This window comes from Papio anubis, chromosome 6 (assembly GCF_008728515.1).
Source record: "Papio anubis isolate 15944 chromosome 6, Panubis1.0, whole genome shotgun sequence".
NCBI classification, from domain to species: domain Eukaryota; kingdom Metazoa; phylum Chordata; class Mammalia; order Primates; family Cercopithecidae; genus Papio; species Papio anubis.
In genome coordinates, this window is record NC_044981.1 from 113,122,233 (window position 1) to 113,137,916 (window position 15,684).

A 15,684-nucleotide genomic window follows, 5' to 3' on the forward strand; every position below is an offset into this window, starting at 1 on the left:
TATTACTGTTAAGAATAGGAACAGTGTAGTTCAAATTTTGAAATCTTTCTGGATTTGTTTTCCAGAGCCTGCAGTTTATGATATAAATTCAGATGTTTTAAGGAAATCAGCATTGTGGGATTGGATAGGATTTAGAATGGAAACTAAATAGGAATTGATTTATGTTTTTGTTTGTTTATAATTTAGGTGGGAGACCTACCTGATGCAGATATTAAACCTCCAGAAAATGTACTGTTTGTGTGTAAATTGAACCCAGTGACCACAGATGAGGATCTGGAAATAATATTCTCTAGATTTGGGCCAATAAGAAGGTAATCCTTAGAATTAGTGAAAGAGATATTTGGAAAAACTAAGTATTATTTGGTGGTTTTCTAATGGAATATTTTGATGATTCTGTGAATTCTAGGTGAATTTTGTACTGGTAAATTTTTACAGGTGAGTCTGGACAGTAGGGAAGAAAAGTATGTATGTGTGTGTATACATACACACACATACACATAGAGATAAATAATTGAATCTCACACTCCCAACACGTTTTTATTCTAAAACAGGAAATGAATGAAACAATTTAAATCTAGTTCTGTAATACTTTCAACAGCCTTCTTTAATATTTAAAATATTTATCTCATTCAACTCCTGGAATTATCAGCAATTTATGTCAAAATTAATTTAAGTTTTCTAAAATTTTTATTTTGGTTCATTTTCCCTGCATTAATGAAAAAATCTGTGAAGCTAGTATTTCTGTGAGGAAGGGGACTATTTTGTAATTGATTAAAAAGTATTATATTTAGGGTTTCCTTTCGTTTCAGGGATTTTGTTTTTGTTTTTGTTTTTGTTGTTTTTTTTGAGACTGAGTCTCGCTCTGTTGCCCAGGCTGGAGTACAGTGATCTCAGCTCACTGCAACCTCCGCCTCCCAGGTTCAGGCTTCTTCCGCCTTGGCCTCCTGAGTAGCTGGGACTACAGGTGTGTGCCACCACGCCCAGCTAGTTTTTGTATTTTTAGTAGAGACAGGGTTTCACCATATTGGCCAGGCTAGTCTCGAACTCCTGACCTTGTGATCCGTCCGCGTTGGCCTCCCAAAGTGCTGGGATTACAGGCGTGAGCCACTACGCCCGGCCTCGTTTCAGGTTTTTAAAATGAGACGACACTTGGGGAAAGGGACAAGCCAGGTGCTTTCAACTCCAGCTTACTGGCCTTTTCACTTGGTTATTATGGTATATTAGTTGTGTAATTAACATTGTGCTTACAGTGTTAAATTTGAGCTTGATTTATATTAAAATTCAAAAATTTCAAAGCTTAAACTTACTAAACATTTATATGTGCATGAGTATGCATTATTCTACAGTAATGTTAGATATTCTATAATTCGTCTATATTTGGACTAGAAAAGTGTTGTGATTTTAAAAGTTTTTAGCAGTAGTTTACTTTTGCCAAAGGAAAATTAAATATTTTTATTCTTCCTTCAGTGCTTAAGGGAATTTAGGACTGTAGGCCTACATGGGGCACTTAGAGTAGAATTTAGATAATTTAGTTACTGCTCTGGTGAACTATTTTAAAAAAAGAATTGTTATTAAATGAATTTGGAAAAATAATCTATGAATTTAACTTTGCCTTGTAATAACTGACTTATTTCTTCTTCAGTTTTGGAGAGTGAGAGTGAATGCTTGCTTCCCTTTTTTTTTTTTAAGTCACTTTTAAATACTTTGTTTCAGTTGTGAAGTTATCCGGGACTGGAAGACAGGAGAGTCCCTCTGTTATGCTTTTATTGAATTTGAAAAGGTACGTCATAATACAGGCATAAGTTTGGTATTTATTTGCTTTTCTATGGTATTAAAATGTGAAAAATTATAGAGCTTTTTCTAGTTTCTAGAATTGCCCTTTCTTTTGGCACTCCCCAAAGTTTATTGTATCCATATAGGGGATAAGTTCAACATCTGTTGATGTTAACATACGTACTTTTACTTTAGGTTCAGGTGCAATCTGCATGAAAGTATGTTTAGAACTTTTTTTTTTTTTTTTGGAGACAGGGTCTCACTCTGTCACCCAGGCTGGAGTGCAGTGGCACAATCTCAGCTCACTGCAACCTCCACCTCCTGGTTCAAGTGATTCTCTTGCCTCAGCCTCCCGAGTAGCTGGGATTACAGGTGCTCACCACCATGCCCTCCTAATTTTTTGTATTTTCAGTAGAGACGGGGTTTCACCATGTTGGCCAGGCTGGTCTTGAACTCCTGACCTCAAGCGCTCCACCTGCCTCGGCCTCCCAAAGTGTTGGGATTACAGGCATGAGCCACCGTGCCCAGTCAATCTTAGAACTTTAAGTTCTAAGTAAAGCCCTTCAGAGACTTTTAATAATTTTTCACTGTTACTTAAGTGGAGATAAAATTGCATAATAGAGAACTGAACTGGGTGTTAAGATTTAGATATTAATCCATCTTTTGTCACTAGCCAGCTATTGTATGATATTTGGCAGTTTAGTTAACCCTTCTTTCTAGGTCTTACCTTCTTATAAATGGAACTTGGGTATTAGATTAGATGGTCCCTTCTAGAGCTGTAATAATGATAGCTTATGTTGCTCAAATACTTACTTTAAGCTAGGCATCATGTTACTTTTGCTGCGTTTAATCCTCACAGTTATGTAAGATAGGGATCATCCCCTTTTCCAAATAAGTTAACTGAGACACATGATGCTAATGTGACTTGTTCAAAGTCACACACCTAGTGAATGAATGTCATAGCTGGGATTTGAACTCAGATATGTCTGACTCTGTTCCCATTGAGTTTACGCTATGCTATGGCATGCTCTTTTATAATGCACCTTTGGACTCATATGTATACAATAGTAGCTCATTCTAAGTTTTAATTATTACAAAGCATTTATGGGATACCTTTTATGTTTTCAGACACAGCAGTAAGGTCTAGGGATACAAGATGAATCCTGGAGGGTTGAGGAAGATAGACACATAAAGTTATATGTAGACACTGTGTCAGATATACCAGAAATGATACTTGAAAGGAACATTGGTGCCAGGAGAAAGACCTTTACCTTTGGTTTGCTGTGAAAACTTGCAGACCTGCGCTAGCATTCTATCATTGATACTATGCAATCTATTATTTGTTTGCTGACAAATAAAATTTCACTTCATTTGTAGCACATAGACTAATGACTGCCCATGTTTTCAGTTTTTTGCAGCTATGCCATTTTCTTTGTTTTTTTCTTTTTGTTTTTTTGAAACAGAGTTTTGCTTTGCCACCCAGGCTAGAGTGCAGTCGCATGATCTCAGCTCACTGCAACCTCCGCCTCCCAGTTTCAAGCGATTCTCCTGCCTCAGCATCCCAAGTAGCTGAGATTACAGGTGCTTGCCACCACACCTGGCTCATTTTTGTATTTTTAGTAGATACAGGGTTTCATGATGTTGGCCAGGCTGGTCTTGAACTCCTGACCTCAAGTGATCCACCTGCCTTGGCCTCGCAAAGTGCTGGAATTATAGATTTGAGCCACTGCACCTGCTGTTTTGGTTTTTTATTGATCTCTAAGGACTTGTTACATTTTCTGGATGCAAGCTCTTTTTTGATTATGTGTGATACAGATATCTCTGCTCTGTGCATTTCTTTCTTTTTCCTTTTTTTTTTTTTTTTTTTTTTTAAAGGGACATGATCACTCTGTGTTGCCAAGGCTGAACTTGAGCTCATGGGCTCAAGTGATTCTCCAATTTTAGCTCCTGAGTAACTGGGACCACAGGCATGCCTTTTTCCTTTCTTAATGGTGTCTTTTGATAAACAGATTTCTAATTTTAATGGTTCAGTTTGTCAATATTTTTCTTCCTTTTTAATGGCCTATTTAAAAAATCTTTGCCTACTTCAAAGACATGAGGATATTCTCCTGTATTATTTTTAGAAGCTTTGTTGTGAAATTGTTTCCCATTCAATTCTGTAATTTGCTTTTGGTGTATGTGTATTACATTGTTTCGTTTTTCTTACATTGGATTGCCAAGTGACACTCAGCACCCATTTATTTAAAAGGTTGTCCTGGCTGGGCGTGGTGGCTCACGCCTGTAATCCCAGCACTTTGGGAGGCCGAAGCGGGCAGATCACGAGGTCAAGAGGTGAGACCATCCTGGCCAACATGGTGAAACCCCGTCTACCAAAAATACAAAAATTAGCTGGGCGTGGTGGCGCATGCCTGTAGTCCCAGCTACTCGGGAGACTGAGGCAGGAGAATCGCTTGAACCCGGAAGGTGGAGGTTGCAGTGAGTCAAGATCGTGCCACTGCACTCCAACCTGGTGACAGAGCAAGACTCTGTCTCAAAAAAATAATAAATAAATAAAAGATTGTCCTTTTTCTCTGAGGTTTCTACTGATGAAAAAAATAAAATAATAAAAAAAGTTGTCCTGCCCCACAGCTCTGTAGTACCACTTTTGTTATAAATCAGGTATCCATATATATAGAGAGTCTGTTTCTAGATGCTATACTGTTGCACTGATCTATTTGTCTATTCATATACCACTGTTACATTGTGTTAATCACTATAGATTTATAATGTCTTGATAACTTACAGTGTGAGTCTTCCAACTTTGTTATTTTTGAAGATTGTCATAGCTGTTTTTGACTTTTGAATTTATATGTATATTTTTGAATCAGTTTTTCAATTTTGAAGAGATTTCTTAACTATTATTTAGCTGTTAGTAAATTGAGTATTTGTAAATACTATCCTCCTGAAAAAGTGATCTCAGAGCTTTCTCTTTGGGGAAATGGCATGGTGATAGAATTATACCTGCCTGAAAATAATCAGTCAGATTCATGAAGCGTACACTGATTCCCTGCGTTTTAGATACCATGCCATATGATGTTCTAAATGATGTAGTTACAAAGACGAATCAAGCTTTGTCTATATCTTCATGGAGTTTATAATTTAATTATTGACACATGTAATAAATATGATTATAACTATTTTATCTGCTTCTCTTTGGGTTATCTCTAGTAAGAATAAATTTCCAGGAATGTAAAAGAAAATTGATCAGTACTGAGTAGAAGTATGTTACTGTCAGTGTCAGAAACAGATTTAGAATTGTGAAGTTACTGACAGGAAGGATTCTTGCATAGCACAGACCTTGGTATTGCAGGCTCACAGTTCATTATCTAAAACCCTTGAGAATAACTAGGCTTCCTAATTTAGAATTTTTCAGAATTCAGAAAGGTATATGCATACACACACATATACATTACATCTGTGATTATGTAATACCTTTCTGGGTCAGCATTCCATAATCCATCACAAAAGTATTTCTGCAGTGAAACAAATGAATATTCTTATTAAGTGGATTAAAAAAAGGTCATAACCTACCATTAGGTCCGGTGTTACTGCCAAATTAATTTTAACACCAAACTTATGAAAACAACTTTAATTTTTCAGGATGTTTTTGAATTTTGAGTAAAAAGGATTGTGAACTTGTATAATACAGTCAGTGAGTATATATTTGTCTGTTGACTGCCTCTTTAAAATCCTGGCTCTGACTCTTGCCAACAACTTCTATACTTCTCTAAACTTCGGTTTTCTCATTAAGAAAATGGATAGTACCTCATGGGGTTGTTACCAGAGTTATTTGAGAGAATAGATACAAAGGATTTAACAGCATCGGGTGTGTAATAAATATTCAAACATCAATTTTTGTAACAAACTTTTTGTATTTTCAGTATTCTAGCTACAGGAATTTTTCCATAAAGATTTATGCTTGAGTTTTTATAATTATTATCAGGAAGAAGATTGTGAGAAAGCATTCTTCAAAATGGACAATGTACTTATAGATGACAGAAGAATACATGTGGATTTTAGCCAATCTGTTGCAAAGGTTAAATGGAAAGGAAAAGGTATGATGGTTTATCTTCTTTTGTTTTTGTTCTACCTTTTACTTTTTTTTGAGCTGGAGTCTCGCTCTGTTGCCCAGGCTGGAGTGCAGTGGCACAATCTTGGCTCACTGCAACCTCTGTCTCCCAGGTTCAAGCCATTCTCATGCCTCAGCCTCCCAAGTAGCTGGGATTACAGACATGTGCCACCACACCCAGCTAATTTTTGTATTTTTAGTAGAGATGGTGTTTTACCATGTTGGCCAGGCTGGTCTCGAACTCCTGACCTCAGGTGATCAGCCTGCCTCGGCCTCCTAAAGTGCTGGGATTACAGGCGTGAGCCACCACGCCTGGCCTTGTTTTTGTTCTGCTTTTCCTGCTTGTATGAGCCTTTTATTGAGTGCTGTTAATTAGGAGAAATATTAATTGATGTAACTCCTGCCATTTATAATTTTACAAACCTGCTATCTAGAATCTGAGGTAGAGTGTGTGTGTGTGTGCACATGCATGTGTGCACCTGTGTGTGTATTTTAAACTGATGAAAAATTATATTTTCTATGTTCGACTATATTATAAATTACTAATAATTATCCACTGCAGACATGATATGTTTCCAAAGTAATTGTTTTGACTTTATCGTGTTTTGAGTCTTTTAGGTGCACAACTTAAATTTTTTTAAGTTTGTTTTAGTTGTCGTATGATGCAAAATAGAAAAGGTCCATGGAAAGGTAGATAAAAGTCTCATTCATTCCTGCTCCTCATCTATCTAATTTCTCTTCCAGGTAACCATTATTACCTATTGGTACTAACTTTCTCCTACATTCTTTGAATACATATGTGCACATATGTATGTGTGTGTGTATATATATGATTTTCTCCTTTTACAAAGGAAAATACAAAGGATGCAGTCTATACATACTGTTTTTGTACGTTGCACTTTTGAATTAACAGTTTATCTAAGAGATCAGTTCATATCAGTATGTAAAATGAACCAGCCCTGTTAATAGGTTTTCTGAATTTTTACTCTTTCATATCCCTAGCAGTATGTTCCACCCTTGTACATATTACATTTCCCACATATGCATATATGTGAAATACATTCCTGGTAGCATGTCAGTCTTAAAGTTGGGTCTTTCATATGTTGAAATAATACGAGGTTTTGGTTTTTGATGCAGTGTTTTTAAAAAGTTTCACTTTGGTAGTTACTCATGTAATGCTGAATTTTACTGGGAATTTTAGGGTTACTTTCTTTTTCTATAACACTCATTTCCCATGACTTTAATGAACTTTTTTTTTGTCTGTTTTTAGTAAGAAAGAAAAACACTAGTTGTGATTTGCTGAATTGTTTGGTAGATTCTGTTACCTTATGGGAGTTTAGAGAAGGAAGAAATTATTAGTGTGACTAATGTAGGCAAGGACTGCTCAGTGGAAGCCGTGATCTCTGTGATAAGGGAGAGGGTGACTTGGATTGGAGTTCCATGTACTATTAGTTTCTTCCATGAAACCTTACCTCCTTTTACAACAGATGGCTAGTTTTTGACAGTGCTGTTTGAGTGATTTGTGAAAACTAAATTGAAGTACTAAGATTTTTTTCACATAGGATAATTACAACTTTGTGAACAAAAGATTCCAATAAGTGTATTCGGAAGTCTTGGTGAGCTGCTGGCCTGATGCAGTGTAGTTCTGGCCAGTAGTGATGCCAAGTGGCTCTTACGTAGAGCTTTGCTTGCAAAGAGCTAGTTTAATTGTATCATTTGGGAAGTGTATGAAATAAGTATTGTAATTCCTCATTATAGATATGGAATTTGAGGCATAATCTTGAGACATGATTTACCTAGAGTACATACATGGAAGATTTAGACAGAGTCTAAATTTGGTTTGTTTTTTTACCCTCTCAATCCTGTCTTCTCAGCCTATCCACCCACTGAATAAATAATACTACTTTCTTATTACTTTTAAATAAATTTCTTCATGTTTTTTCCTAAGATAAAATGTCATATAGGAGGGAGAGGCTTTGGTTTTGTACATGCCATCATAAACATACGGTTTATTCTCAGTTAATTTTGAGATAATTATATATGCAGTTGATTCAGATTTATAACTTTAATGTGTATAATGTGTCATTCACAGCACTAAGTACTTTCCTTTATAGTCTGATGATTCCAGTAACTCTGTGAAATGTTGATATTATTTTCAGTTTATAAATGAAGACAATGTAAATAAAGATAATGAATTGCAGAGAAGTGGTGTTTTACCTAGGACCTCCCACTACAGTCAAGAACCTGTTACATTAATGTGCTGCCCTTTCTGTTATATGGTAACTGCCTCATCCATAGTGAGACTTATTTTAATGGCAGGCAGATGGCAAATAATTTTTCAATGATAAATGATGGCTGTTTGTTACCGTTACCAGTTATTTTAACTCTTGCAGTAGTCTGTTTCACATTTATGGGAAACATTGCTGGCCATTTTTGTTTCTGGAGTCTCTGGAATTGCCAAATAGATTGATCTTGTCTTTTTTGCTTACCCCGTAGGTCGCCCTTTAAAACCCTGACAATCAAGGTATATATAGGATTCCCAGTCAAAACCTCTCTCTATAACTCCAGTTTGTTTTACTTGTACATTTAATCTAGGACCCTTCTGTAGGAAGCCTTTCTACAAAAGCATTTCCTGGTGGTATAGTTGAGGGATAGGAAAGGCAGGGCAGTCAACAGGTCTGGGATGTGGATACGAATTGAATTCTCATCTGGTAGGAGACTTGAGAATTGAATTCTCATCTGGTAGGAGACTAGGCTTGAGAGTAGAGAGGCTGCATTGAATGCTCTTCCTTTCAGCGCTACCAAGCTAGTTAGGATGTAGCAGTAGGTCCTATTTTCCTGAAGCGATTTTTGGCACTTGGGAGGAATAAAGTTGCCCCTAAGTTAGAATTTCAAAGTCGAGACAGTTTGTCTTTGCTGCTATTACCCACTTTCTCCTCTCACAGCTGTTTGGTGATCTTCTGCACATCCTGCCCTCTTCTGTTTGCCTGATGCTCTGTTGCCATTTGGCAGCACAGTATCTCTTGTTAGATATAGATATAGATATAGATATAGATATACATATACATATACATATACATATAGACAGTTTTGAAACAAAGTTTCTCACTGTCGCTCAGCCTGGAGTGCAGTGGCACAATCCCAGCTCACTGCAACCTCTGCCTCCCAGGTTCACGCGATTCTCCTGCCTCAGCCTCCCGAGTAGCTGGGATTACAGGCGCTCACTATCTGGTTAGATCTTTAGCCGGGCGCGGTGGCTCAAGCCTGTAATCCCAGCACTGGGAGGCCGAGGGCGGGCAGATCGAGGTCAGGAGGTCGAGACCATCCTGGCTAACGGTGAAACCCGTCTCTACTAAAAAATACAAAAACTAGCGAGGCCCGAGTGGCGGGCGCCTGTGGTCCCAGCTACTCGGGGGAGCTGAGAAGGGAGAATGGCGTGAACCCGGGGCGGGGTACAGTGAGCTGAGATCTGGTCACCCGCCCCGCCAACCCAGAAGGCAGGCAGGGCTCCGTCTCAAAAAAAAAAAAAAAAAAAAAATCTTTAAAAGGTCTCTTAAAGTCTCACTTCTCCCAAACTTAAGTCTTTCAGATCTTAAACTCAGGTCCCAAATCCTCAGTTTTCCATTGAACTTACTGTTCTCGTGGGCTCAATGGCTCTGCTTAAACACTGCTTGTGTGTAATTTATTTGAAAGTTTGGTGTTGTAATATTCACATATATCGTTAGGTGGCAGCATGTGGCTACCTAGCAAAATGGATATCTGATTTCAGTTAAATTAGTAATGGCGAAGGGAACAAGCTTTTGTTCTCTTTCTCTGTCTCTCGATATATGCCATTTATAAAATAGCTCTTATACCTTTTATAAAATAATTATTGTTCTTGATTAACTAGATGGTTTTTTTTACTAAGCTCTTTTTTTCTTTTCTTAATAAATAGGTGGGAAATACACCAAGAGTGATTTCAAGGAGTATGAAAAAGAACAGGATAAACCATCTAATTTGGTTCTGAAAGATAAAGTAAAGCCCAAACAGGAGTATCCTTACCAAGAATCACTTAGTTAATATGTATTGACCATCTGCTATGTGTAGAGTACTGTGTGGTGTGTTATGAACAGTCACAAAAGCTATAGAAGACAAAGTTCCTGAATCCAGATTGTTTGTGAGGAAGTAACTTAGTTTATCATTATCTCTTTTCAAGATCTTACATATAGTTTGCTTTTTCACTATACTCTAGTGTATGGAGTAAGTTAAGGTTGAAAGAAATCTGTAGCCTAATCCTTTTATTAATACCTTCTTACTCTAGGTTAAGTACTTTCCTACTTACCATATTCTCAGAAGATGTTCAGGTAAGATTTGTATTTTCTTTTCGGGGAGACTTTCCTGCAAAAACCAGAAAGCCTGCTAGACAGATTCTAAAAGAGCTGTAACACTAGCTTTGTATTTTCTATATGTAATTGTAGTGTTTTCTATTCCTCATAATCAAAAATTTATTATTGGTAAGCTGAATCTTTTGTGCTAACCATTCTTATGTTTAACTTCCTTATTTAGATAATAAAATCCTGTTGTTCTCTGTTACAAAGTTAGGTTACTTCTTTCGGTATAGTATGTTGTAATTTCAACAACAAATATTTATTGGGCTTCTACTGAGTGTAAGAGTTCACTTTTATAGGATTAAAAAGATCCTTTGACTTGACCATTTACTTCAGGTTCTTCCAAGTTTTAGGTTGAGATATGTAAAAAGTATTGAAACATACAGTTTATATTATGACATTTAAATTTATTCACTAATTTTTCCCATTGTAAATATATCACTCCACACATTGCAAGAGTTATTTTGTGATTCTTTCTGGTAAATGGGGTCTCTGTTTCCTAGTTTCTGTTGGTATTTCAGGGATTTTTTTCCCACACATGTAGACATTTCTTTTCCAAGTACTCATCAAGAAAGATGAATATCAGATTGACCTGGTCTATATTCATGTTTTAAGATGTGTTGACTGTCTGCAATGCATAAAGCATTGTGAGGTGTTAGAGTTGTATCAAGTTTGAAGAAAGATGATAAAATCAGCATGAGGAGAGGCTTTCACATGCAGACAGACCAAACAAGAAGATGAGATTTGGTCAGAAAAAAATCAACATTCAAGGGCATATGATTGAAAGCTCAAAATCATAAAAGGTATGAATGGAATACATTTGATATTTATTTGCCAAATCTTTGAAATTAAATTTAGGCTTATTACTAATAACTGTAGCTGGAAGAAGGGGAATTTTAAGTTTTCTTTAATTTTAGTTAATTGAAATAACCACACATATATCTATATGGAATCGTGTAGCTTCTAGCCTTTTGAAGTTGATGCAAAAGAGAGAAATGCCATTAGGGGCTAGTCTGATGTGGAGATAAGTTGTCTTAAGACAATTAAGAAGGCATGGTGTCATCTACTTTATGGGCCTTAAGAGAAAGAAATTACTGAAGAATATAGGTTATTAAGAAGAAGAATCAAAAATAGAAGTAGGAGAAGGAAATAACTTGGCCCAACTAGACCTCAGGGAAGAAATTGGAGAAAAGAGAGCAGTGAGCTCACAGATTTGTGTTTTATTCAAAGGGAGAGGGATTTGATGTCTTCTAAAATTGTTGATTTTAGTGGTAAGTACAAGATAGTGGGTAAATGAGAAAGCAGGAGATATAACAAGTGTCTTGAGGGTATGACAAGTAATCAACAGATACATAGTTAGCATCTGTCACATACCCAGTTTAGCAATGAAAGATATTCAGTTCCTGCCCACACAGAGCTTACATTTTATTGTTGGAGTGGGGAAAAGAACAAACACTAAATAATTACCATTCTAAATATGTCTAAATTATTGCAAATAAATATTGCAAAGGGATATGGGACTCATAATAAGGGTTGAGAGGTTAGAGAATACCCTCAACACTGAAAAAAGTGACAAAGCTGTGACGCTAATATGGGAGATAGGAGGGCTGAGGTAGAGTGCTGTGTTCTCTCGTATGATCCATCATTTAAGAAATAGGCTGGGTGCAGTGGCTCATGCCAGTAATCCCAGCACTTTGGGAGGCTGAGGTGGGAGGATTGCTTGAGCCCAGAAATGTGAGACCTGCTGGGGCAATATAGTGAGACCCTGTCTCCATTTCTTTTCTTTAAAAAAAAAAAAAAAAATTGACCGGGCGCAGTAGCTCATGCCTGTAATCCCAGCACTTTGGGAGGCTGAGGTGGGCAAATCACCTGAGGTTGAGAGTTCAACACCAGCCTGGCCAACATGCAGAAACCCCATCTCTACTAAAAATACAAAAAATTAGCCAGTTGTGGTGGCGGATACCTGTAATCCCACCTATTCAGGAGGCTGAGGCAGGAGAATTGCTTGAACCCGGGAGGCAGACGTTGTGGTGAGCCGATATCGCCCAGCCTGGGCAACAAGAGTGAAACTCCATCTCAAAAACATGAAAAAAATTTAAAAATACAGTTTTTATCTTAACCCAGTACAGTCGTGGTATAATCATTCATACACACACACACACACACTTGAACCAAAAGGTTAATAGAATAAAAAAAATTTTTTAGGTGGCATATACTGTATTTCTGTATTTTTTTTAAGTGCTGTTGTGGCTCACTAAATAGATTTTGTACCCCATTGATGGATTATAGTCATCAGTTTGAAAAACACTGCTCTGAGCTGGGTGCAGTGGCTCACGCCTGTAATCCCAGCACTTTGGGAGACCAAGGCAGGTGGATCACTTGAGGTCAGGAGTTTGAGACCAGCCTGGACAACATGGCGAAACCCTGTCTCGACTAAAAATACAAAAATTAGCTGAGTGTGGTGGTGCACACCTGTAGTCACAGCTACTTGGGAGGCTGAGCAGGAGAATTGCTTGAACCCTGGATGGGGAGGTTGCAGGAGCTAAGATCGGGCCACTGCACTCCAGCCTGGGCAACAGGGCAAGACTGAGTCTCAGAAAAAAAGAAAGAAAAACACTGCTCTAAAGAATTTGGACAGAGCAGCATGTACAGAGCACACATTAGAATGAAATCATAGGCAGGAGCTATGGAATGTGTATCTGGAAAAGGCAAGATCCAGAAGATGCCCTGGAAACAGCGTAGCATAGTAGAAAGAGGGAAGTTGGAGATAACGGAGTCGTAATCGAATGGTACAAGCTGACTAACCCTCTTTAGCCATCTCATGGAAAGCTAGGAGGGACAGTGTCTTTCATTTGATCTTATGTAGAAGTGAGACATTCCTGCGGAAAGTGTTGAGCTGTGGCGTTGTGAAGCAGACACGAGCCTCTAGTCCTGAGGGAAGTGTGTCTGTGTTTACTGTGGTTCCACATGTAGCTAGCATAGCTCTGCCTGTTGGGCTTCCTCATAAGCTTTCTTAGGAAAACCACTATTCCAGCCCATGTCAGCCTTCCTCAGAAACCACATTTGAGGTTGAGATTATTTTCAGCAGGAATTGTAACTATTTTATATTTTCTCTTATTCTATTATAGTATATTTAAGAAAATACTTATCTCTGAATTAAAACATTAAAAAATTTTAACACATTTATATGAAATTTAAAAAGATTCACTCATAGCTTCATCACTTAGACACATGATTCTTTTTATTTCTCCTTGTTTCTTTCAAGCCTTTGTCTTATGTAAAGTTATAATCGTTGTATGGTATATGTAGTTTTTGCGTTAATCTTTTTATGTTAATTTTCATAAACACCTTTCTAGGGCTTTTTTCTGTAGCATTTATCATTGTTGATAACTTCCTTTATAATATATCTTATTGAAGTACTATAGTGCATTTAAGTATGTCTTTATTACTAGATATTTTGGTGTTCCCACTTTGCTACTAAAAGTAGTCCTTTTATGCGTATATATATGTATTTTGGGACTGAGTTCCGCTCTGTCCAGGCTGGAGTACAGTAGTACAACGTTGGCTCATGAAAGTCTCTGCCTCCTAAGTTCAAACAGTTTTCCTGCCTTAGCCTCCCGGGTAGCTGGGGTTATAGGTTGCGCCACCATGCCCAGCTAATTTTTGTATTTTTAGTAGAGATGGGGTTTCACCATGTCGGCCGTGGTGGTCTCAAACTCCTGGCCTCGAGTGAGTTGCCCGCCTTGGCTTCCCAAAGTGCTGGGATTACAGGCGTGAGCCACCATGCCTGGCTATTATGTACATTTTTGTTCATTTAACTTTATTCATAAATTCTTATTAGAATTTAAACATGATGGGCAGGTGTGGTGGCTCACACCTGTAATCCCAGCACTTTGAGTGGCTGAGGCAGGCGGATCACGAGGTCAGGTGTTCGAGACCAGCCTGGTAAACATGGGAAGCCCCATTTCTACTAAAGATACAAAAAATTAGCTGGGCGTGGTGGTACGTGCCTGTAATCCCAGCTACTCAGGAGGCTGAGGCAGGAGAATTGCTTGAACCTGGGAGGCAGAGGTTGCAGTAAGCCGAGATCGTGCTGTTGCACTCCAGGCTGGGTGACAGGGCAAGACTCTGTCTCAAAAAAATAAAAAAAAAAAGAAAAGAATTTAAACATGATAACTTGACATGCATTGCTGAATTTCCTCTTGTAGGATTGAACTAAAAGAAGAGACATACGAATATACCTGTTATCTTGTATAGCTTTTCTGGGCATTGGAATTTGTAATCATTTTTTCTAGTTAAAGATGTCCCTTATTTTCTAAATTTAAATTTTTTAAATTATTGACAAATACATTTATTTTTTCTTCTTCTTCTTTTTTTTTTTTTTTTTTTGCGTACTAGTCGTTATTTTAAGATTGTTGAGGATTAGGATTCTTTCCATTTCTCCTAACTATGTAATGAAAGAAAATTTTAGTGTTGCTTTAGAAATGTACTCTACTCTTTTGAGATGCTGTTTGCTTTAAAGTTACTTTTAGCCTTATGACCTCTTTTGTTTACCAGATCTTAAGTTTTGATGTCTTACCAGTATTATTTTTCACATTTATCCTTAACTAACTACTGCAGTGCAAAATATGATCTTATATTGGATGAACAGGCCGAAGACTCAAAATCAGGTCACTCACACACAAGTAAAAAACACAAGAAGAAAACCCGTCACTGCTCTGAAGAGAAAGAAGATGAGGACTACATACCAATCAAAAATACTAATCAGGTACCTCTAATGTCCAGACTTAGATGTGAAGAAATAAATATTTTATCCCTCTGTAAATAATGTCTTAGTGATATAATTTAGGAGGTAAGGGATAGTTCTAAGCAGAGATGGGTTTGTTCTAAGAAGCAGAATGGTTGCACTGGGGTACTGGATTTTAATTTTCAAAAATATTTATCACAAATGATAAAAGATCATTTTTGACATAATGTATCAAATACTTCCACACTGTGAAGCAAGAGTGATTTCCATACCTGTGGATACTCATTTATTCCCATCAGAAACAAGTGTGGTTGTGCTGATAAAGATTTTGTCATTTATCTGCTTAATTTATCACCAAGTGTTATCTGTAGCACATAAGGGCTCTTGAGATTTTAAGTCCTATAAAACATTTATATCCTGCCATCTTATATCGTATATAAGAAAAACAGCACTGATAATTAACTTTAGCATGCTAAAAGTTCTCCTGAACAGCACATTTAAAAAAAATATAATAAAAATTCCCAAAAGAAAATTTATTGTGAAGAAAAGTGATTATTTCCAATCTGTGGTTTGGTTCTTAGTTAAATAAAAAACAATTTACAGGCCAGGTACGGTGGCTAACGCCTGTAATACTAGCACTTTGGGAGGCCAAGGCAGGTAGATCGCTTGAGCTCAAGAGTTCGAGACCA

The 15,684-nt window shown here is 37.2% G+C and overlaps 1 protein-coding gene and 1 non-coding gene across 4 annotated transcripts in view; one reads left to right on the forward strand and one right to left on the reverse strand.

Moving 5' to 3' along the window:
• Nucleotides 1-15,684, forward strand: part of PPIL4 (peptidylprolyl isomerase like 4) — a 42,942-nt gene that overhangs the window by 18,438 nt on the left and 8,820 nt on the right. For all 3 annotated transcript variants that reach the window (XM_009205906.4, XM_003898063.5, XM_009205907.4), the window contains 5 exons: nucleotides 187-311; nucleotides 1,714-1,780; nucleotides 5,756-5,867; nucleotides 9,816-9,912; nucleotides 14,869-15,016. In XM_009205906.4, the coding sequence (XP_009204170.1) occupies nucleotides 187-311; nucleotides 1,714-1,780; nucleotides 5,756-5,867; nucleotides 9,816-9,912; nucleotides 14,869-15,016 (549 nt within the window). The remainder of the gene's footprint in view (nucleotides 1-186; nucleotides 312-1,713; nucleotides 1,781-5,755; nucleotides 5,868-9,815; nucleotides 9,913-14,868; nucleotides 15,017-15,684) is intronic.
• On the reverse strand, nucleotides 10,249-10,310 carry LOC116275548. The gene has a single exon (XR_004184663.1). It is a non-coding gene; the product is annotated as a U7 small nuclear RNA (small nuclear RNA).